Source organism: Candoia aspera, chromosome 3 (genome assembly GCF_035149785.1).
Source record: "Candoia aspera isolate rCanAsp1 chromosome 3, rCanAsp1.hap2, whole genome shotgun sequence".
NCBI classification, from domain to species: Eukaryota; Metazoa; Chordata; class Lepidosauria; order Squamata; family Boidae; genus Candoia; species Candoia aspera.
In genome coordinates this window covers 101,801,900-101,824,035 of record NC_086155.1, presented here as the reverse complement: position 1 = coordinate 101,824,035, position 22,136 = coordinate 101,801,900, and the positions used below count along the sequence as shown (strand labels likewise).

Below are 22,136 nucleotides of genomic sequence, written 5' to 3'. Positions count from 1 at the left end.
TCTTAGGTTAATTAATTCAGAAGTTTATACTAAAACACTGTGAAGAAATCTACTCAGTTTAGTCTGAAATCTCCTACAATCTCACTCTTGTGAGAGACAAAGAAAAACTTCCTATCTGATTTTTTCTCACTCTCCAACTTTAGACCCCACTTTCACATTTCTCCTCCTATACTTTTATTTCTAAGCTAAAAGACATCCTAATGTTCGGCCTTTCCCTAATTGGGAGCACTCGTTTCCATGGAAGGGAAGACACTCAGAAACAAGATGAGTGGATTGTTACTTACATAAGCTCCCAGCCAAGCTGTGCTCTCTCAATATCATCCATTAACTTTGTGAGCTTCTTTTTGAACTGATGCTCAAAGCGCACATCATCTTCAATGACTAGGCTCTTCTCCATCTCCCTGTTTACTACCTTAAAATAACCATTTGAAATAATTCAAATTAAATTCAGACAATCATTCATGGCTTGACTGTTGCAATATGCTCTACACAGGGCTGCCCTTGAAGTACACTCAGAAGCTTCAACTGGTCCAGAATGCAGTGGCACAAGCAGTAATGGTCATGCCTTGGTATTCCCATGTGTCACCTCTGCTTTGTTAGCTGCACTGGTTGCCACTATGCTTCCAAGTGCAATTCAAGGTGCTGATTATGTCCTATAAATCCCTACATGGCATAGGGCCTGGTTACTTGAGAGATTGCTATCTCCCATGGTAGCAGCCCTACCAGTTTGATCCAACAGAGTTGGTGTGCTCAGGGCCTCTTCAATTAACTAATCTCATCTATCAAGATCCAGGAAGCATGCCTTTTGGAATAAGATTCCTCGATATCTGTGTGGCTCTCACTCTGCTGGCACTCCAGAAAGCCTTAAAGACCTGTCTATTCTCCTGGGCCTTGGTTGGGGCCCCGGCTGGATTGTGTGTGGGTACGGTTAGCCAGATTTCCCATCAGTTCTTGTTTTTTATGCCTTTTTATTTATTTCATAATTATTGTATTATATTTTTATATTATATTTTATTCTGGTTGGTTTTATTGTACGCCTCCAAGATGGGCTGGGTTGGGCAGTATCTAAACTGAATAAATTAAATTAAATAACTAACTGGAACTGACGTTGTCCAAGTTTGTATCATCTGCTATGGCAGTGCCAAATTATTTTAGATAACATCTAAAAATATGTTTAATTACATACAGTCACAGAAATGTTATAAGATATAACATTGTTTTTATTACTATTTAAAGCTCCTATACTAGCTGACATTAGATTCTATCCAGGAACTGTCTTCCTCAAACTGGCAATGTCTTTCTATCACTCCCATCAAGATCACATGCAGAAGGTAATGGGAGTCATACTACAATATATACATCGGCCACCAGGTTGGAAAAAGCTATAATAAAACTATCCCATGTTTTACTGTTTATCTAGAGTAGACTTCTCTGGAAGAATGCAAGTGGACCAGTGGAAATGCCTGTCTTCCAAGACATTCGTCATCATGAGCCTATCTCCAGGGCTTGAAAAGGGGACCCAAAATCCATCAGGCTTTTTTAGCGGAAAGGAAAAGAAAGGAAATCCAAAGCATTTCTGTCAATAAAAATGAAGATAAGCAAATTTTGGTTACCTCCTTCCAAATATAATAGTGGCTAAGGAAACAGCCGATCTCCCCTCTGGTCAACACTCTAGAAGAGTATGGATCCTGGTAACCAGGAAGCATGTCTATATTTAGAGCTTTTAGCTGGCTTGTATTCAGGGCCCTGAAAGAAACAAGGGTTGAATTCCTTAGCCATATTTTCAAGATGGAAAGGAAAGCCACAGCCTATACAAAACACATACACACAAAAGGCAGCATGTGTAGAATGGGTAGCAAAAAACCCCCCTACAGATAGAAATCAACACTGTGCTGGTAAAATAGGGGTTGTTACTCTTCTTTCTCACATGCTAGTTTTCAGCTTTCAAAGTATTATTTTCATAAAGCAGCATCTTAAAATAATCATCTCCACTTGCAGTCAAAAGTGGTACAGTCTATTCTCACAACACATTTTACAATGTGTGGAAGACCTCATCTGTAGCAGTTTTGGGACTTGCTAAAAATGTGGTGGATTTTGCCTTGTAGAATAGTGCCTAATAAGAAATGTACAGGATTTGACTGCTGAGGGAGAATTTAGCTGGATTTGTAGAATTCTTGTAAGGAATTCATCAGAGAAAGAATGTCCCAGGCAAGCACCAGTGAAATGAACAAGAAAATATGGTTAAATTTGGTTCCAAGATACTAAAAATTCCTAAATGATGATGAGGAATGCGATGATCGTTTAAAGACGATGTGGGAATCTTTTGTGTGCAAAACACGATTGCAAATACAGTAGCTGGTGATGGGAGACAAGAAATATTTTACTCTTTAAAAAGAGATTAAAGAAGATGCTCAATTAAGAATTATCTATCCTGTGTCAAATATATATATATATATATATGTTTATTTTTATCAAGTTTGTCACCACCCATCTCCTCTGGGTGGTTTACAACAATCAGTAAAACAACAAATATACAATAAAATTACAATATATAAAAATACAATATTTCAAAAACAGTTACAAGTAAACAATAATTATGTTTATATATTATAATTAAAACAATAATTATTTTAACCATTATTATTAATAGAATAATTAAAACATGTAAACAATAATATATACGCCATATATCCATACAAAAAAACATTAGCTTCTGAGCAGTACGTCATGGAAAGAAACAGCCGGCAATCATTTTGCAGAGTAAGAACACTGTTCAACCAAGCGTGATTTAATGCTCCAGTCTTCCCAAGCACAGAGATACAACAGCATGACTCGCATTTGGCAAAGCAAGTGAATAGTAGCAGCAAGGGTGGAGCACAAACAATCTGACAGAGACACTACAGGAAGCTTCCTTTATCAATGGGCACAACTCACATCTACCGATACTTCCAGATGAATAGTTGACGAATAGTTGATAAATGTATCCATAATCACATACTTTATTTCTTACAGTCCTTAAATATGTGGCATCAAAAACTCAAAAATTCTACAACTCCTTGCCTGGCAACATTTATCAGCTCAACTCACTTTCCATCCACGGCTTCCACTAGCTTGACTTCAATTTCCTGTTCGTATAAAGTCCGCAACATTCGATCCCGCCTGTCTTTCCGACGCTTCAGATTGATCATGAAAATCTAGAAAGCAAGAGACCAGAATCTACAGCACAGATGTAAACAGGGAAAACAGGCATGGGGGATGTTGAAAGAAGAATGAGGGCTGGGTTTTTTTTCAAGGTTGATTGACAGCTAACAATAAAATATAACTTACCATCCTGGGAGGGGGAGAGGATTGCTAATTCAGTTTCAAGGGAAAGGAGTTCCCCTTACAAGGGGAGCAGAGATGGGTGGGTGGTTTTCTGTATTTGCTCATTCATACATATAGGGAAAGGGAGTGAAAATGAAGGGGGGACAGGGAGTAAAGTAAGTGAACGTAAACCCAGCCTCTGCTCCCCTCTGACTGAATGAACTGTGTGATTATGTGTGAGATAAAATAAATGCAAGCTGTCTCAGCAGAGATACTCTTGGTGGTCCAGGGTTGACTGAAGAACCCCACACCACTACACAGTTCAGGGTAGATTGACAAACACCTAAAAATGCAGGAGTTCTCAGTACCTGGGATTTGGAGTGGGGGCTCTAAGGACCAAGGGTCAGGGTTGGCTGACAAACTCACAGTAAATGTTGGATATCTGAGAAGGGATTCCAGGAGGATTAAATCATCTGACAGATCTAAGGTGTGTTTTGAGTGTGTGGAAGAAAGGAAGTATGCAGATGCACTCCAAGCCCAAGTAGGCACAACAAGCTCCAGTAGTTTCCTCCAAACAAAACTGGCAAATAAACTGTGATCATAAACAAGAGTATTTCTTAAATAAAAAAGTAAGCCAGACAGTCTAGGTTCCACATATGGTGTAGCTACCACACAACCAAACAGCATCCTTACATTTAACCGTACTAATCAGATCAATGGAGACCTCTCTGAAATCAAGATGCTTAGTGTTAAAGGCAAATAGCCATGGTTGTCATGCCCTCCTTCTATTACCCTCCCCAAATGAAATGCCTTGGGTGACATAGGTTATATTCAGCACACAAACAGTCATGCAGAGTATCTCTTAATCTAGCTATATGGTGTGTACCTGCATCAACAGAGTTCAAACTGCGTGGTAATCCTCAGACTAGAATGCAGGTACTTTGAGCATGAGGACTCCAGGAAGTATAATTCAAAACCAATGATGTAACATTTGCTATGAGGAATTGCTGTAAAGGGATGGATTAAGTTTCATCATGCTATTAATTCTTCCCCTAAGTGCCTTTCTAGACCCTCCCATAGCCCATACAAGAGAAAAACAAGGTTAGAAAGTTGATTTTTGTGATAATTAATGCTACTCTACAGTAGATATTAAATCTCTGCCTGCTCTAGAAAAAGAAACAACCAACATTTTGCATTTTACATTCACTGTGCTCTCATGGACGCTGATCCCAAAAATATTCTGGGATGCATTGGTTTTCATCTCCCATCATTCCCAACCAACATAACATTTGACCATGTTTTCTAGGAATGATGGTAGCTGAAGTCAACCATCTGGAGAGCCCTAGCTTAGGTGCGGCTGGGTTAGCCATTCAGTACTGAAAGTTCTTGAGGTCTATGTTAAATTCCTATCGGGTTTTGCCTCAGCCTTTTCACTCTTGTAGAAGTTGGCACGCTAAGTGAGATGCCCTCCTCCCTTTTATTACCTCATCAAATCCCATCTTGTCTGGGTGTTTTGGAGGAACTGTGACAAACTCCGAGGGTTCAATTGGAGGATGGTCAACTGGAAGAGATTAAGAACATTCATCTGATTGCATTAATACTGACATTTTTGCAATGTACTCACGCTCTGAGTAAAACAGGCCTGTACAGAGCTCTTTGTGTTGCTGAGCAACATAGTTGTGAGGCACTACTCATCAGCATATAGCAAGAAAGATTCTCCCTTAGTTTTAAACTTACTCCTTTGTAAGTGTAGTTAGGATATTACTACAACAAAGGAATAAAAGCTTATGAATAAAGCAGACTGTGCAACTTTTTTTCAACCTAAGGGTTGTCCTTGATTTTGAAAGGCTGCACTTCCAGAAGTGGATATGAGGATTAATTTGGTTTAATTAGCATTAATTAAAATTGTTTACTATGATTGATTCCCATACATTTAATTGCTATATTACAAATTATGATTTAGTGATGACTTTTGGAGGACTTCGAAAGAGTTGCTTGCTAGGTTTCTGGGGGCTACATGTGTTGCTAAGAGTACAGGTTGTACAGTACTTCCTTACAATACAGAACAGCTATCTTACAAAACTTTGCTTATGGCAGTGGGCAGGTTCACAAGAAGTTGCATATGAGGAAAGATTCTAGGAATTTACCATTTAACCTGCCACCTGCAATTTGGCACTGTGATTGGTTAAGACAAATGAGACATCCTGGTGGCTAAGATCTAAGATAGAGCCATCAGAACTCTGGTCCCCAATTCAAATTATACAATCAGCTCCAATTAGGATTAATCATAGTTTAGGACTCTGTAGTATTTTGGTGTTTATGTCAGTACCAGTGTAGCACCTGTCAACACCTTTAACCAAATGCATCTTTTCCCAGGATCGCAAGGCAGCTGTGCAATTCCAGGAAAAGACACAGCTCTTCAAGGAGTTGCCAGTAGGTGCTACATGAATAACCCTGTGTGCTCCAAAGCTCCTTTTCCCCTTTAAATCTGAAGAGCTGCACAGCCTTCCATGGTTAGCAGTGATGGAGACTAATAGCTGGTGCACATGTTGGGCCAAGCCATGGTTGTTTTGACCATGGCGTGCAAAACTTACTTTCCTCAGTGGCATAGCGTGCTAAGTCAGTATCAGACAAGTTATAGTGTGCCTTAGCATGCGTCTACTTAGCCCCTGTTCTACCACAGTTACAAGAGTGCTTGAAAGCAAAGAGAAATTGAGCCAGATGAAAGGAGCATGTGACCCAATGGCACTAGACCCATTCTTCAACACTGTGCATGTTTCTGGGCCAATAGTAGATGATACAATGTAGAAATATTTATCTCCGTCCTGGTCAAAATCAATGTAGTACACAAATAATAGGGTTACCATATCTGGGCTGCAACATTCCAGTGGATAGACTTATTGTTTGCTGCCATCTAATGGTTGACCAGATTTAATAGCTAGTTTTAAAATCCACCTAAAAATGGATTAGCAGTTTACACAGAAATATAAAAAAAGTGCTTCAGATAATCAGCATGTATTTTGCATGCTTCGAATCCATTAAGCTCTAACCCAGTGTTTCTCAACCTTGGCAACTTTAAGATATGTAGACTTCAACTCCCAGAATTTCCCAGCCAGCTTGCTGGCTGGGGCATTCTGGGAGTTGAAGTCCACATATCTTAAAGTTGCCAAGGTTGAGAAACACCACTCTAACCTATTATCTAAGGAACTGATATCATACCTGGAGAGGGGGGTGAGAATGTTTATAGGAATCTTCTGTGAAGTGTTTGTAAGTTTATTTCTAAAATTTATTCACTGCCCAACTGCTAGAGTATAATAAAAATACAAAATACAAATCCATATAATTGGAAACCAAAGCAGCAGTGATGTGAAGCCAAACATAGCACTTACTCATTGCTTCACTCAGTATGTGAACGATATTGTCCGCCTCATCTTCCAGCGTCTGGTGTAGTTTCAGTGGCACCGGCAGGTAACCATAATGTTCTCTGTTGCAAATGTACATCTGAATGTCTGGAAAGAGAAGGAGAACCGTAGATACAGGAAGAGAACTGTGTTCATAAAGAAAGAAAGTTGCCACGGGAATCCCATCAGGCCTCTTTGAGTGAGTCATGGAGACTGAACCCCATCTTCTTCAAGACTCCTCTACAGAATCAAAGGCTGCACAGTCCCTCCATACAGCTGAGTCTTCCCCTCCATTATTCATACGCGTTGGGCATGGCATTGAACACAATGGACAGATCTCTGCCCCACTGCTTCATCGATGCAGACAGAAGAAAAAGGCAGCAGGGGAAAAGGAGTTACAGCAAGCCTATGAGCAATTACTGTATGGTTAGATGCCTTGTGTTTTTTATTTTGTATTTTGACTTCTGTAAGATTGAAGCAGCACAGAATTAATTAATTGAAGAGCATCCCCAATAAAGCATTAAAGGAAAGTGGAAGGGATGGAAAAAGATGGATGAGTTTTTGATAATCTCTTGGAAAGAGGGCAAGGGCTCCCTCTCAAGTTGCCTCTGCACAACCACACTGGTTTTAACTCTGAGAAGAAACAAGTTAAGAAAACAACAAGCAACTAGTTGCCAACAGGACATGTCTGAAAATGGTCCTGTCTGTTTCAGGAGGCTTGCTCAGAAAAAATAGAACCCTACCAAGAATCTTGGTAGTTAGCAGTTTCAAGGCCTCTCCACTTCTTTTACACAAGACAATTGCCACTGTCATGGAGTACTGATGCACCCACACTACTACTGAGGAAAAAAAGCTTTAGATTCCCCCGACCAATGACTTCAGTTAGCAAGTGATATCTTAAGACTGCAGGGAGGAGAGTTCATAACTCTTAATTTGAAAGCAGAGCTCCCAGGTGAGCAGGCATATTGACCTACATGGACAAAACAATCTGGTTGGCTTTCCTGTAGCTTTCTACGTGCCAGATTTATAGCTCACCTGTAATGCCAAATTAAGAATTACAACTAGATTACCCTCTGTGGGGAGTAATAGTCTATCCTAGCTTCCTAATGAATGTGAATGCATTGACCATATTTGCACACTGAAGTTGTCCTTGGCTGATTCAGGCTCTGCATCTTCAACCTGGTGCTAAAATATAACCCTGTGTGAATCTCCTGAGCTACCAAAACACCAGGCACAGGACTCATCCCAGTGTCATCATCCCCAACCCAGAATGCAACAGCCCACAGAAACACTGGGCCCTTGATGGAGAGGGCTGGGGCTAAGATCCAAGGAACCAGCTGCAGCCTGGTGTGCTATTTTTGCCCCACGTGTATGCATGATGAGTTCCAGCACACACCTGTCCCTTCTTTGGTTCTTGAGACTTGGCAGTGAAGCCAGAAACCACTGAAACCAACAAGGGAAAAATAAAATATGCCCAGTTACTGCAGTGGGCTGGAAATCAAAGCAGCAGTTAAACTGCCAGCTGTTTTAAGAAGCTGCACACATTCAGGAAAAAAACAAAGTGCCTTCCCAGGATGAAGCTGAAAATAAACTCATTCCATCATTTTTAACCAGTAGGGGAAATAGGGGAGAAGAAGAATTCAGTCTTAGTCATCTGAAGTTATGGTCCAGATTATTAATTACAGAACCACTTTCTGATATTTTTAATACCAGAGAATTGTTTGTGGAGAGAGTTATTGTGTGTGTCTGCTCCTTTATGATCTCCAAGCTGCAAGCCAAGCAGCTGGCTGCAACTCTTGTCAATCCTCAGTTCATCTGTCAAATACCATAATGGGGAAGAGGTGAAAAGATTGTTCAAGTATTAGGTCTCCTCATTTCCCAGCTTCATATCTGGTTTCTCTTGTAAAATCATCATCAATCATCACAATTTCAAAGCAACTGTGCCATGGAGTTTTGGTAGCATTTTCATCTTTTTACACTCAGCAGGTAGTAGTATCTAGGCAATGTTGCCAGATTTCAAAATGCTAAGCAGGGTTAGATCCAGTTAGTACTTGGATGGGAAGCCACCAGGAAAACTTAGGGCTGGACAATGGACTGAAGGCAGTGGCAAACCATTCCATATTGTCACCAAGACAACAGGCATGTAGCCACCAGGAGTGGTCTCTGTGTAACTTCAAGTCAGTTTCTGACTCTTGGTGACTGCCTGGACAAGTCCCTGCAGTTTTCTTGGCAACATTTTTCAGAAGTGGTTTGCCAATTGCCTCCTTTTTAGAGCTGAAAGGTCACCCAGCCAGTTTCATGCCTAAGGCAGGACTAGAATTCATGGTCTCCTGGTTTCTAGCCTAATGCCTTAACCACTAATCTGGCTGACACCGGGAGTGGAGCTTGGCTCAAACTTTACTGTTCATCCTCTTTAATATATTATTTGCTTGATCTTCTTTCTTCCCTCCATTCTGTTTTCTATGAATGTCATTCTTTTCAAATCACAAGCCAATACGTACTGGTTGTCTCATTTTTAATCACAAAGTGCCCTCTGGATCCAATGCACAAAGCACCGCCTCAGTGGCTTGGCCTTTAAGGCCTCCTGAGAGCTTCTGAGCAGGCCTTTCTCCAGCTAGCTCAGTGGAAATGCCCTCTGATTATGCACATAGTTGCTCGAAGAGCTTTGGAGCAGCTGAGGCTTTACCACTGGGCTGCTGAAATGTTCTGCTGGTCAAAGAATCTGCACAGATCTAATTTCTATACAGTTTTTAGGACATTTTATTGCCTTCTAAATAATAATTGGATATTGTGATGGACTGGAATAAGAACTCAGGTTGAAAGAATTTTGTAACCATATTGATGTTTACTTATGTGAGCATATAATTACACGTTTCCTTATGTTCACAGATGTCCTTCGCTGTATTTCTCATACAACAGCCTTAAGAATAGTATTTTTATTATTGTGCCAATTTGCACCTAGTAATTTAGTGACCTAGTGGTCACTAAATGAGGACTTGCCTAGTAAGTCCTCATTTAGTGACCACAATTGGGACTGGCATCTTGGTCGTTAAGTGAAGTGTTCACTAAGTGAAACCATGACTGTGAGGTTTTAGCTGATCTTACTTCAGCTTTCCTTTGCTTTATAGACCTGCAAAGGTTGTAAATGCAAGGATTAGTCACAAAGTTACTTTTTCATCACTGTCATAACTGCAAAACAAGGCAGTCTCTAAACGAGGACTACCTGTAATTGATTACTAAATTCATGCCTTGAGAGGAGGTAGGACTCAAGGATATATGTTGCTGAATCTCCTCTGGTGGTAAATGTAGGCTCAACCTGTTAGAATAACAGTAATGTTATTAGTGTGTGTGTGTGTGTGTGTGTACATACATATATATAAATGTAAGTTCTATATGAAAACTGCTATGATTCATTTCTATAAAAGTGTCTGCAATATTTTCACACCATGAAGGATATGCATGTCTCTCTTTGTGGTTAGCTTGTTTCCTTATCAGCTATAAAGCAATTCTTTTGGTACTTGCTCTTCTGCTAGTTTATGCACATGCTCCAACTGTCTTTCATCAACAGCCCATATAAGGCTCATGTAACCTTGGGACTCTTGCTCTCGTCTCATCCGGGTGCAAGAGACCAGTGACTCCAGGAGCTTTGGCTAATAAATAACCCTCGGAACCTCTCTTGGTGAGTTATATTTGCATCACATATTTGGGACCTCGTCCAGGATAGGAAGTTCTGGTATCAGGGGAGTACATTGGGGAGCACTTCCTGAACCCTTGGGCGAAGGGCGCTCGGAGTGGCTGTGGGATCCCTGACTGGCACCAGGGTTAAGAGGAAGGATGCCAGATTAAGGCAACTCTAAGATATATGGACTTCAACTCCCAGAATTCCCCAGTCAGCTTCACAGCCCTAGAAGATAGATGGTGGCAGCACCAAGCATTATACCAAAGGAGGAGGGTGGGGCCAAGATGTTTACCCAGAAGACTTTAGGGGGAGGAAGATTGTTCCGTCTTACAGGGGCCCAACTCTGCCAATATATATCCATTAACCATAAACAAAAACAAAAAGGCTTCTGTTCTGTCACAAAAGCAAAAGATGGCTAGTTTATCCTCTACTTTTTTATAGCACTGATCTGTTTGTACACATTACAGAAAGCCTACAGCATTGTTCGTGCAGAGGCTACACCTGGCTTTAGAGTGACATATTGGGGAACTTTATTATTTTTCAAACACATGCTCCTCACAAAGCCAGTTGGTGGTGGCTTACACGTTAAACACAATAAAATTACATTAAAGCAAATAAAATTATCAATGAGATGAATTATCTCAGAATTAAAAACAGCCATTGGAATACCTATAAACGAGCTTCAGAAAGGGAATACCAGCTTCAGGACAGAAAATAAATATGACTATTCAAATTTAAGTTAATTTATTCCCCCCTCTCCTGGAAAGTATTTTCCCCTTTTGTCCCAGTATAAATGACAAATTACCAATTCGTACTCAGTGCTTTGAGGAGTCTCATGTGTTACTGCTGAGAGATTATGAGGAGGCTGAGAAAGAAAACTCTTGATTGGACCATTGCAATGTATTCCACATGGGACTGCCTTTAAAAATCATCTGGAAATTATAATTGTCCCGAATGCACCTTGATATGCCCTTGCAATACCGCTACTCTGCAAGCTGTACTGTCTCCCATCAGCATTCAGGTGCCATTAAAGGTGCTGCTCACCACCTATAAAGCCCTATACAGTACAGGACTGAGTTATTTGCAGAACTACCTCAGTAAGGACATTGGTCAGTTCCACTCACTTGAATAGGGTGGGCATGCTTTGAGTCCTCTTCTTGGAACAGCGCCACCTGATGGGGCCCAAATGGCATGCCTTTTCAGTAGTGGTGCCTGCCCTTTGGAATAATCCCTCCCCCCCCCACCCAATTTGATTGGCCCCAATCCTGCCGATCTTTAGAAAGGCCTTAAAAATGTGTTTTTTTTCCCCCAAGCTTTGGGGCTAGGATGAGTAAGTTCCCGTGGGAAGAGGCTATAAATATGAGCCAGGTTGTGTACAGTCGATTACTGCTATTTATAAATGTGAGCCAGATTGTTTTTTTTAATCCTGTTTTTTTCTTGTAAGCTGCCAAGAATTGCATTGTTCGAGATGGGCAGCCATATAAATTCTTTAAATGAAATAAAATAAACTCTCATCAACTGAAGGGAGACGGGCTCATTAATAGTTTATCTCATAAATGGCAGCTCCATCTGGTTTGCAAAAAGCCTGGGAAGAAGGGATTCAAAATATTCACAGAGTTTCCGCCTTGATGAACTCATTAACAAAAGACGGCCAAATCATTTTCCAAGATTCTGCACCTTACCCTTAATTCTTGCACTAGAATTCCATACAGAGGTCTGTGTGCTCCTACTTCCATGACTGTCCCTGGGAAATGGAGCTTGATACAGACTGTATTCTCCAATTCAGAAGGATTGACATTGTGGAGAACGAGGGGGAGATCAAATAGCTTGAACCCTAGACTCCATCATCTCCAACTACAAGGAAAGGCTGTCCTTCTCTGCATGTTGCATCACTTTCTCATTCTTGTGGTAAACTAGCACTTATTTCTTATTTATTTATAACATATGCCTTTATGCCACTTCAATTCTTTTGACTATAAGAAAGGCCAAGAAAGTCTTGGACTAAGTTATAATGGTTTCATTTGCAGTAATTTTAAAAAAATCAATTGGTTATGGGTAACAACATTTCCCAAGAGAATTTATTACCTTGATTAAGGATGCAAATTGAATCTCACTAACTGCAGCTTGTGGAAGAGCAGGGCACATCCTAACTGTGAGGAGTATGCAGCACTATGGATTAGATTTGAAGTACATTCCAAAGCATCTTTATGGAATCAAATCAGAAACATCCATTGTACCTGTCCACATATATGCATGCACATTAAGACAAGATATATTTCCTACTATTATTCAGAGACTGCTGTAAACCTTTTATTCATTAATTTTTGAAACCTCCTTTATGAATGATAATGTTACAGGCTATCCAAACTCTCCCTGAACTCACAATTTTTAAATGTGGTTAACTAATTGCTACTTACCAGCTTGGCGACTTGAGAAGGCAAAAACAATGATGTCATCAAAAGTCCAGGTATAGTCCTGATGCGGGGGATAAAATGCCAGTTTATCTGACGCCTCTTTTCTCAGATCAATCAAGAACGTGGAATGAATCATTGGGACTGCAAAGCAACCAGTTCTCTTCCATTCCCTGATCAGCGAATAATCTGGTGTCCTCTTGTAATAGCCCTGAGGAAAAAAAAGGGTACCTAGCTTATTAAACTCTTCTTCTAAGTCTCTTGCCTTAACAAATGAACTTGATCCTGTTTGCCAATGTATTCATTCAAACGTCTGGACATAAACTGAAGGCTATCTAAAACTATTGTTACATTCAAGCTAGAGTATCAATGATGGGATTCTCCTGTGGTTAAGGCGAAGATTTATAGCTTCATGCCCAGTAAACGTTCTCCCGTAGCTCTGCCTGGCATCACTGGCAAATATTTTTGCACTAGTTACGTGACAAGCTCTTTTAGTAATATAAGCAGTTATCTAACAATACATCCTAGAAACACAACTTTCCAACATTTTTCAAAGATGCAAGGATATCATGACATAAACAGGGAGATCTGAAGACTGTTCCAAAGTATGACTCATAAAAATAGTCAAGCCGAAACAAGATTCTAGTGAAGAATGAAGATGCACTCTCCTTTTATTGACCTGACTTTGCAACCTCTCAACCACATACTGAGACTTGATGGGGCTGTTCCTATTTCCTAGGAATATAAACCCAGAAATGTATGCAAGCCAAGTTAACTAGCCAACATCATGACAAACAGCAAGAAGTCTGGGTTCCTGTTCCATAAAACAGCTGTCACACACTATTCCAACTGCACATCTGAATTTAATATATAAACCAGCAGTTAATCCCCAGTCATAAAGGGAAAGTCATAAAATAAGAGTGAAGTCACTGGATTGAAAGTACAACATAAAAACTGGAGAAGTAGCAGGAGAAAAAAAATGGTCTAAAAGACGTAATTTTACTTTAAGACTCTTCCCTGAATGCAGTGCTTCCCAAACTTTTTTCTCCATTACCCAAAACGGCTTATCGGAAAGTTCTTTTTACCCAATGTAGGTAAAACATTTTAAGTCAATTTAATGGGTTCATGTGTCGTTACCCAAAGAAAAACCACTTTTACCCAATTCTGGGTAATTTGCACAGGTTTGGGAAGTGCTGCTTTAATGGCTTAATTTCACTACTGCACGCATATAAGTACATCATTGGTACAAGATGTAGCTGAACGGCCTTGAAGGAATGTTAATCTGTAGATGAGGCTCTCCAGGCTGGGGGACCCAACTGATAGACTAGGTGAGCCTTCAGTCTGATTCACCAGAGTCATCTTCAGATGATCTGTATCTTGTTCATTAGTTAACCACATCCTTGTTTTTCCCTTTTAGAGCTGCAACTGAAATCCAAATGTTCTTGGGGGCAGGAATCCGTCACTTTCCTTTGCTCAAATAGCTTGCTTAAATAAATAATAGAGTAACATTACTTGCCTGAGGTGTCATTCCACACCAAAAGTTAGAGTAGAGAGACCGAGATTCCAGCATTGGGGCCACAAGAGTTTTGTTCTCTGCTATCATCAGATTCAACACTTCTGGGTTTGTCAGAAAACCGTCAGCATCTATGAACTAGAAAAATGGGGAGGGAAAAAGTAAGATTTTATCCAGTTAAATTCTTCTGAGGACGGAGTGGTTTTGATGTTCCCTATCCAAAACCGGATTTAAAAAGCTACCACTGTTTGAGTTCTTGTGAAGCAGCAAAACAAACACAGTTCAGATATTTCCATCAAAAATCTATTCTCATAGGACTTTGGTGAGAATTTTATCAAATGAAGTAAAATCAATTTATACTTCTCAAAAGGCACAGATAATTGTTAACAAAACCTTGTGAGATACAGAAAGGGACTAGACAAGGATGCCCCTTGGAACCATTGCTATTTATTTTAGCTTTGGAGATATTGAATAGAGATATAAGGTGAGATGAGAGAATCGCTGGAGTGAGGATTAAAAGAGAAATTTATAAATTACAGGCATTTGCAGATGACGTGGTGATAATCTTGGAAGATCCCCTGGAAGGAATAGAAATATTAATGGGAAAACTAAAGGACTTTGGGGTATTAGCTAGCCTTAAAATTAACAAACGAAAGACAAAAATGTTAACAAAGAATATGGACATCGAAAAACAAATGGAACTGTTGGAAAAGATTGAGGTTTTAAGATTGAGGGAAAGTGAAATATTTGGGTATCACTATGATTAATATGAATTGTATATTATACCAGAATAATTATGTTAAGACATGGAATGTAATCAAGAAGGACATGTTAAGATGGGAGAAATTACAATTATCATTGTTGGGGAGAATTTCTGTGATAAAAATGAATGTTTTGCCTGATGTTTTTGTTTCAAACAATACCTATTTTGACAACTGATGTACCATTTAAACAATGGTACAAAGACCTATCTACAGTAAGTTTGTATGGTAAGAGAAAAAAAAAACCAAGGGTTAAATATAAAATACTTCATGATATAAAGGAATGAGGAGGATTGGGACTGCCTAATTTGAAATTGTACTTTGCAGCCTGCTGAGAAATAAGAGGATATTAGAATTAGAAGGACACTATCTAAGGTTTGGATGGCAGAGTTTTCTACAGTACAATAAAGTTAAGGTTAATGTAGATTTTAAGAATCATTATATTAGAAGTGCCATATTGAGAACATGGAACAGATACAAACCCAGACTGTGCCTGAAAATACATTTATGGGTTTCAGAACAAGAAGCAATTTTTAGGAAAGAAACAGTAGGTAAAGAAAAATGGTTAACTTATTGAGAGTTGTTAGAACAGGAACATGGAGAATAGAAGATGAACTCAAGAGAACAAGAGCAGGTAACTCTAGGTGTTTTCGAAGGAGTCCAACTTGGAAGCATTCAGAATGCAAGGACTTAACTGCAGCTGAATCAGAATCTGCTTCTACATTTATCCGCTAAGTCCCAGCCTGAATTAGCTGAAATAATAATAAATTACCAAGTTGTCTTGCCAGCCACTAGATAATCGGAATTTGAGACAGAAAGCCTTCCTGGCAAGTATATATAACAATCAATCAGATTTTCTCTGTGGACAACAGGGAAATCTACATATTACCCTCAAGGTTCATTTTGGATCCTTTTGTGTGTCAAGCACTGCTTGAATCTTCAAAGGGTTAGCAATGTACATGAACGTTAGGTAAAGATACTGAGGTCTGTTGCTAATCTTGTTATATGTGACTAAAACAAGACAGAGTTATGGCTTGGCTGACTAACCAAGTCCTAGGAGTTGCTGGGCTCACATTTCACACTAGACCATAAACTACAGTTTACAAAACAAAATGATGTCCATACAACTCAAAACTAAACATTTTGAACCCAATCTCTAACATGAGGCACTACTCTTTTTGATATTGCATGTTTATGCCAGAATTTATAGCTTAGCATTATATCTGAACCAGACCACTCTGATTTGTTCAACTGGTTATGGTCAAAACAAACCATGTCTGAATTCAGCTATGATCTACATGGCCAGGAATCCAGGTCAGCAAACAAAGAATAACCAAGGAACAACTAAAGAGGAACAACATCTGCTAACAGCAAAGGTTTTTTAAAAAAAATTACATATACCCACATTTTGGGAAAGGGAAGTATTTATGCAGCATAAGATGATTTATTTTACTTTTTAAATGTCCTTCTTTACCACGTCAGACACAAAGATTCTCAGTGGCAGCAAGCAAGCAAGCTTGGCTGCTCAGAAGTTTTTATCTCACCATGATGTAGTCAGACCACTTTTCCCTTGCTGTTCTCAGAGCAGTCTGCCTCAGTTTCATCACATGTGTGAATCTGGAATTTGGCCAATGTTTCGGTCCAATTTCCTCTGGGTAAAACCTAACAAGTGAAGAAAATAAAAGACAACTGTGCTTTCTGCCAGGTTACATATTGTGGCTCCTGTAGGCTGAGTATGATTTTTCTTAGTTCACATTTTAATTAAAAAAAAAAATCAGGTGGAACAAATATAGTCAGTCACCTCAAATGCCCCTAAAAGGTTAGAGCAGAAAATGTGAATGATGCTTCTGAGCAAACACGTCCAAATTTATTCCTGGAGTGTGTACCAAGGGCTTACTGGAACACACAGCATCACTACACTTCTTGTCCTATATGAGTGCTTTGTAAGTGAGGGAGAACTGTACATAAACATTTTCTTTTAATTCCATAGCCTAGGCCTCTAGGTTTGTATACCATACATGAGCTTGCATGTGGAATTCATTCTGGCTGCAGGTGTGAGCTTAAACAGCTTTATAAAGAATTATATACTTATGAAGTGTCACAGAAAAAAGGTTTGTTATCAAACTGCTTAAGAAGAGGGAAAACTCCATATAGAAATACCATCAGGTGTGCCATAAACAATGGGATAACCATCACTTGCACAGCCCACATTGTAAATTGCCAGAAATCAATGGGCTAGTTATCTTCTAGTCTGATCTAGCAGGGCAAATGCAGTATTTTTAGATTCCCCAACTGCTTTGAACTGCAAGCTCTACAGCTGATAATAATTCTTCTTGCTGCCTGTAAAAGAGGTCTGTGCAACACTGTTTGCTACCTTTTAGACCCCTTCTTTGCTATCACCAATTGGTAAAGCAGGAGGACTTTTTTTTAAGAGATATTCTTAAGCTGCAATTCTATCTGCATTTGTCTAGGAGTCTGTGTCATTGAATGCAGTGAGCTTACTAATGAGTAGATATTGTACAGTTGGTCGCCTTACGTTATCCTGCCATTATCTGCAAATCACAACACTGGTTAAAAAAAAAGAACTTCTATACACAGTCCTGCTAAGTTAAAGTTTATCTGGCCTAGGTGGTCTTGTTTTTTACTACTACTTTCCAGGAGAGAAAGAAAACTAGTGTCAGGCAAACCTCACAAACAAAATCATGCTGACTTTCAATATCCTGATTAGGCATTTTGAACAGGAGATGCATTCTGTAGTAGTGCCAAGACCTGGCAGGAGAGCCTAGCATGGCAAATTTTCCTGGCTAATTTCTTCTCTAGATTGAAAGAAGTTAAAAATATAACCTGAGTCATGCAGGATGAAAGCAGCGGCCTTTCAGATTGAAATTTGGTTCCCCTAATGTCTTCTGGGATTTGCAAAGCAAAGACTTGTTGCTCCCAATACTGGTAGCAAAATATAGTCATTGTGACTAATGGCCATTGGTAGCCTTACCCTCCACGATAATAGCCTTATCCTCCAGTGAAATAATGATTAGAATAAAGGGGGGGGTGTTGGGGGGGGCGGGTGTTTATAAAAATTTCAATACCACTGAGACTATACTAATTGTAATGCAACTACTCACTTAGAATATAATGACACAACAGAGAATTGCTATGTCAATCATCAGCATCCACAGGGGGGCAAAGCGGGGGCCAGAGAGACACAATGAGTGTTGCAGCATGACAATGCAAGCCTCACTCCTTTCTCTATAGCTGTTGCAACGTTGCACTGCATGCCCCAAAGGGACAGAGCTTGTGGCACAGCGCTACCATGGTGTCATTCGTTATTGTGATGAAAGCCATATGTCGGGTGTTTCATCTGGATATCCAGTATCACATACAGAAACAGGCTCTAAACTGCCCAGAGTTGCTGGGAGTCAGGCGGCATAAACATGTCATAAATTATTATTATTATACATAGCATCTTATGTATGACACATGCTTTGCTGGTGTTTTCTTCACCAGGTCATCCATTAATATCAAACTAACCACACTACTGAGCACTGGCATATATAGTAGCAGGAATCCACAACCCAGGAACACCTTACTCTGTGTAATCAACTCTCCAATGTCACATGTTGAATTAGAACAACTTTCCTTAGAACAGCAGAGCCAATGGAGAGGTGTAGTTTAGCAAGTTCTGGAGGGCTATATATTTCCTCTTCCCTGTTCTGGAGGGCTATATATTTCCTCTTTCCTCCCTCCTGCCCCAGCAGGCAGAACAAGATGAAAGGCTTAAAGTTGAGCTGCAGCTCAAACAAGGCTCCAAAAGCCATCTCTTCCTTCAAACAGCCAATCAAACTTATACTTGGAGTTTTCCTGAATTTCCCCACTGCTGTAGCCAGGGTTGGAAAAGACCACTGGTACACCTGACTAAACTTCATGGAGGTAACATGACACCTGGCAACCATTTCTGGAGGCAACTCCATGTTGGATGTCTTGCTCTACCCAAACAGGTAGTGGGAAAGAGGGCAGGGCAGAGAGAAGGTTATGGAATCCTCCATTCCTCCCTCCACAAGCAAAATGCCTACTTGACAGCCCAATAAAACTGCTGCTGTGTGTGTGGTAGAGAGCCACCTACCCATTAAGCAACAGTTGTGAGGATTCTAGGGAGAGGAAATCTCATCACATTTTCAAAATACCAGAGGGCGGCCAAGTATGTTAACCCCAACCTGCATTCCCAAGCTTAATGTGCTGACACATGTTCCACCAAATAACTTAGACGCTGCATTCCTTTTGCTCCAATACTTACTGAGGGTCATCCATCGGCCTCCATTCGACGTAGTGGTAGAGTTTTTGTACATTCTTCAGCCATTCTTTCAGGATGGCTGTTGTATTGTCAACGTTATGATCAGTGGCCACCCTAAAGAGAAAGAAAAGACATACAGAACAATAACTTGCATTTACCTCCTTTCTACCACTTGAAAAGGCAACTGCTGGCTGGCAGCAGCTACACTACAAAGATTTTCATGAAAAAAGAAGGCCTATTAGAGAGCACATTCTCCAGGGCATTAACCTGTTCAGCAGCCTTTCAAGAGGATATTGACAAGAGGTAGAATCAGAGAATCCTGGCTTGGAAAAGGCCAATAGGTCTAGCCCTGTGCTCAGCACAGAAATCCCAGTTAACGCATTCCATTCCAGCTTCTGCCTGAAAATATCCAAATCAAGGGGAGCCATTCTGGGTCATTAGTTCCAATGTTGAACTGTTCTTAGTTCACTGGATAAGTTTTAGTTTTGGACATCTGCATACGAATAAAGGTCAGGATGATTCATCAGTTGGAACAAAGAATAAGGTTTTGGTTGAACATACTGCCGTTAACATTTTTAATAGACACATGCACATATTCATATATTGTTTATGCTTGTAAATGCTGTGTGAATTAAACTAATAACCCAAAGGCAGGGCAAAGAGGTGCAAAGAATAAAGCTCTTGTGAGGAGTTCTCGCTAGCCCAGCATTTCGTTTCTGCTAAGTAAGGCTGACACAGATCTAGGCCTGAAGCTACTTGGGAGCAATACCACTGCATTAGAAGATGAGAGGGATTACTTACAATAGTTCAATTCTCTCCCATTGCAAAAGGTACAGCATTTATCACCAATCCACTTTGCTCAGGGCACACAGTCCAGAAAGCCATCTGTCTTTCTTCAGCTTGAGGAAACATTCCATGTTATCTATCTCCATACCTCTACAAGACCAGACTGGACCAACCAAGGACAGCCCTTTATCTTTTTAAATTTGGCAAACTCTGAAGGCAAACACTTTAAAAGTGACAAGTGGGGAGCCAGAATATGATTGGTTCAGTTATGGCCCCCTAATTTTGAAACACCCTTCCCAGACACTAAGACCATTGGTACTCAGCCTGATGCCTTTACAGTGTCGAGAAAAATGTTTTTTGCTTGCCCAGGGTTTGACTCTTGCTGATCCTGTTTTATCCTGCATGTGCAGTTTATAATATTTTAAATCTTGTGAAATCTTTCAGAAGGGAGGGAGGGTCAAAGTCACATTTGGTGCAAGTTCCGATTATACAAGAAAATATGTCTTCTGGCAGCTAGGAATATGTATCTCCCTACCAAAAGAAGGCAGTCAATGCCTCTAATCTCCTTTGCCATTTAATAGGATCTTGCAGTTGAATTCTGTGGACCAAAGACAAGAGCTGCTTATGGTAAACCCTTAAAATGGAGAGAACGACAAGTCAACTTAGCTAACAACAACTCAGTGTAGAAATATAAATGAACCAATTCAAATACGTTGCATTTTCTGCTTTATTATACTGAATTTAAAAATAAAGAATTTCCCAATTCCCAGATTTCCCAAGAATTTCCCTGCTTCTTTGCTTGGGAAATGGTACATATGAATGTAGGAACATTTGCTGAGGCAATAAAACTACATGCACATCTGTGCTTCCATTTAAACTGTGAAGTAGAAGAGAAAGATTATGAAAAAGACACAAGGCCTACACACATATTCTCTTCATGGGGTGGTAGAAAGTTTCTGGGTCATTTGTGACGTTGTATGAAAATGCTGGAATGGATTACATGTCCAGGATGAAAACAATATATTCACTGCAAACACTACACAATCTGCAAAGCTGTTTTGATAACACCCTGGAGCAGGATGCATAGAATGATGCATGTTGCCACTTTGGATTTTGCATCTTATCTATTAAACAGGAATAACAGCACATTAAACCAGCAACTAATGGGATAGCATCTTAATTTCTCCTTCACACTTGTTTCACATTTAGGATGTCTGCTGTGTAAGGCTGAAAGTAATTAGACACAAGAGTTCAGACTTAAACTTTTCAGAACTCATCTTTTTTTTAAAGTCATGATTTTAGCCCTTGTGTTAGAAATATACTTCAAAAAATGGAAAATGTTTCTACAAATCAGACTGTTGTGAAATATTTTGATTTAAAGGCAGTAAGCGTATTCTCATGTATACAAATGCATGCATTCTCTTTATATAAAATGTATACATACACACATACAAACTCTATTTAAGATTAGTCTTTTTCTTCTTTATGGCACTCAATCCAGTTTTACTACTCAGTCTTGTAGCCATCGTCTCTTGTTTCGTAGTCATCGCTCTCCGAAAGGAAACCCCTCAAGAAGGAAGGAAGGAAGGAAGGAAGGAAGGAAGGAAGGAAGGAAGGAAGGAAGGAAGGAAGGAAGGAAGGAAGGAAGGAAGGAAGGAAATTTTCAGAACAAGCCGTTTACTGGTTTGATAGCTAATCAGATCTTTATTTTACTGAAAGGTACCAAGAGAACAGGAACATTCTTATTTGACAACAAAATGGCTGACTGTACCAATTTTGTATTTAACAAATATAGTGCTATGACATCTAGATAATATTCAGCAAAACAGTCAGAGAGTTAACGAAAAATTCCATCTTTCTTCCATGTGTACATCCCTGTTTTAAGGTTCTGCTTATTTGCTTTGTGACTTGTGTCAGGGAGCAAAGAACAGCCTATTTTGCTATTTTTCATCCTGGTAGGAAAACTACCCAAATTTCTACCAAAACAAACACTG

At 39.8% G+C, this 22,136-nt stretch overlaps 1 protein-coding gene across 1 annotated transcript in view; it reads right to left on the bottom strand.

Moving 5' to 3' along the window:
• The window catches only part of COLGALT2 (collagen beta(1-O)galactosyltransferase 2), a 49,704-nt gene that overhangs the window by 3,631 nt on the left and 23,937 nt on the right, over positions 1-22,136 (bottom strand). The window contains exons 2-10 of the mRNA XM_063298431.1: positions 19,360-19,470; positions 16,613-16,730; positions 14,311-14,445; positions 12,801-13,005; positions 6,693-6,812; positions 4,788-4,864; positions 3,088-3,194; positions 1,614-1,746; positions 285-412 (exon numbers count right to left, since the gene is read on the bottom strand). Coding sequence (XP_063154501.1) covers positions 285-412; positions 1,614-1,746; positions 3,088-3,194; positions 4,788-4,864; positions 6,693-6,812; positions 12,801-13,005; positions 14,311-14,445; positions 16,613-16,730; positions 19,360-19,470 — 1,134 coding nt within the window. The remainder of the gene's footprint in view (positions 1-284; positions 413-1,613; positions 1,747-3,087; positions 3,195-4,787; positions 4,865-6,692; positions 6,813-12,800; positions 13,006-14,310; positions 14,446-16,612; positions 16,731-19,359; positions 19,471-22,136) is intronic.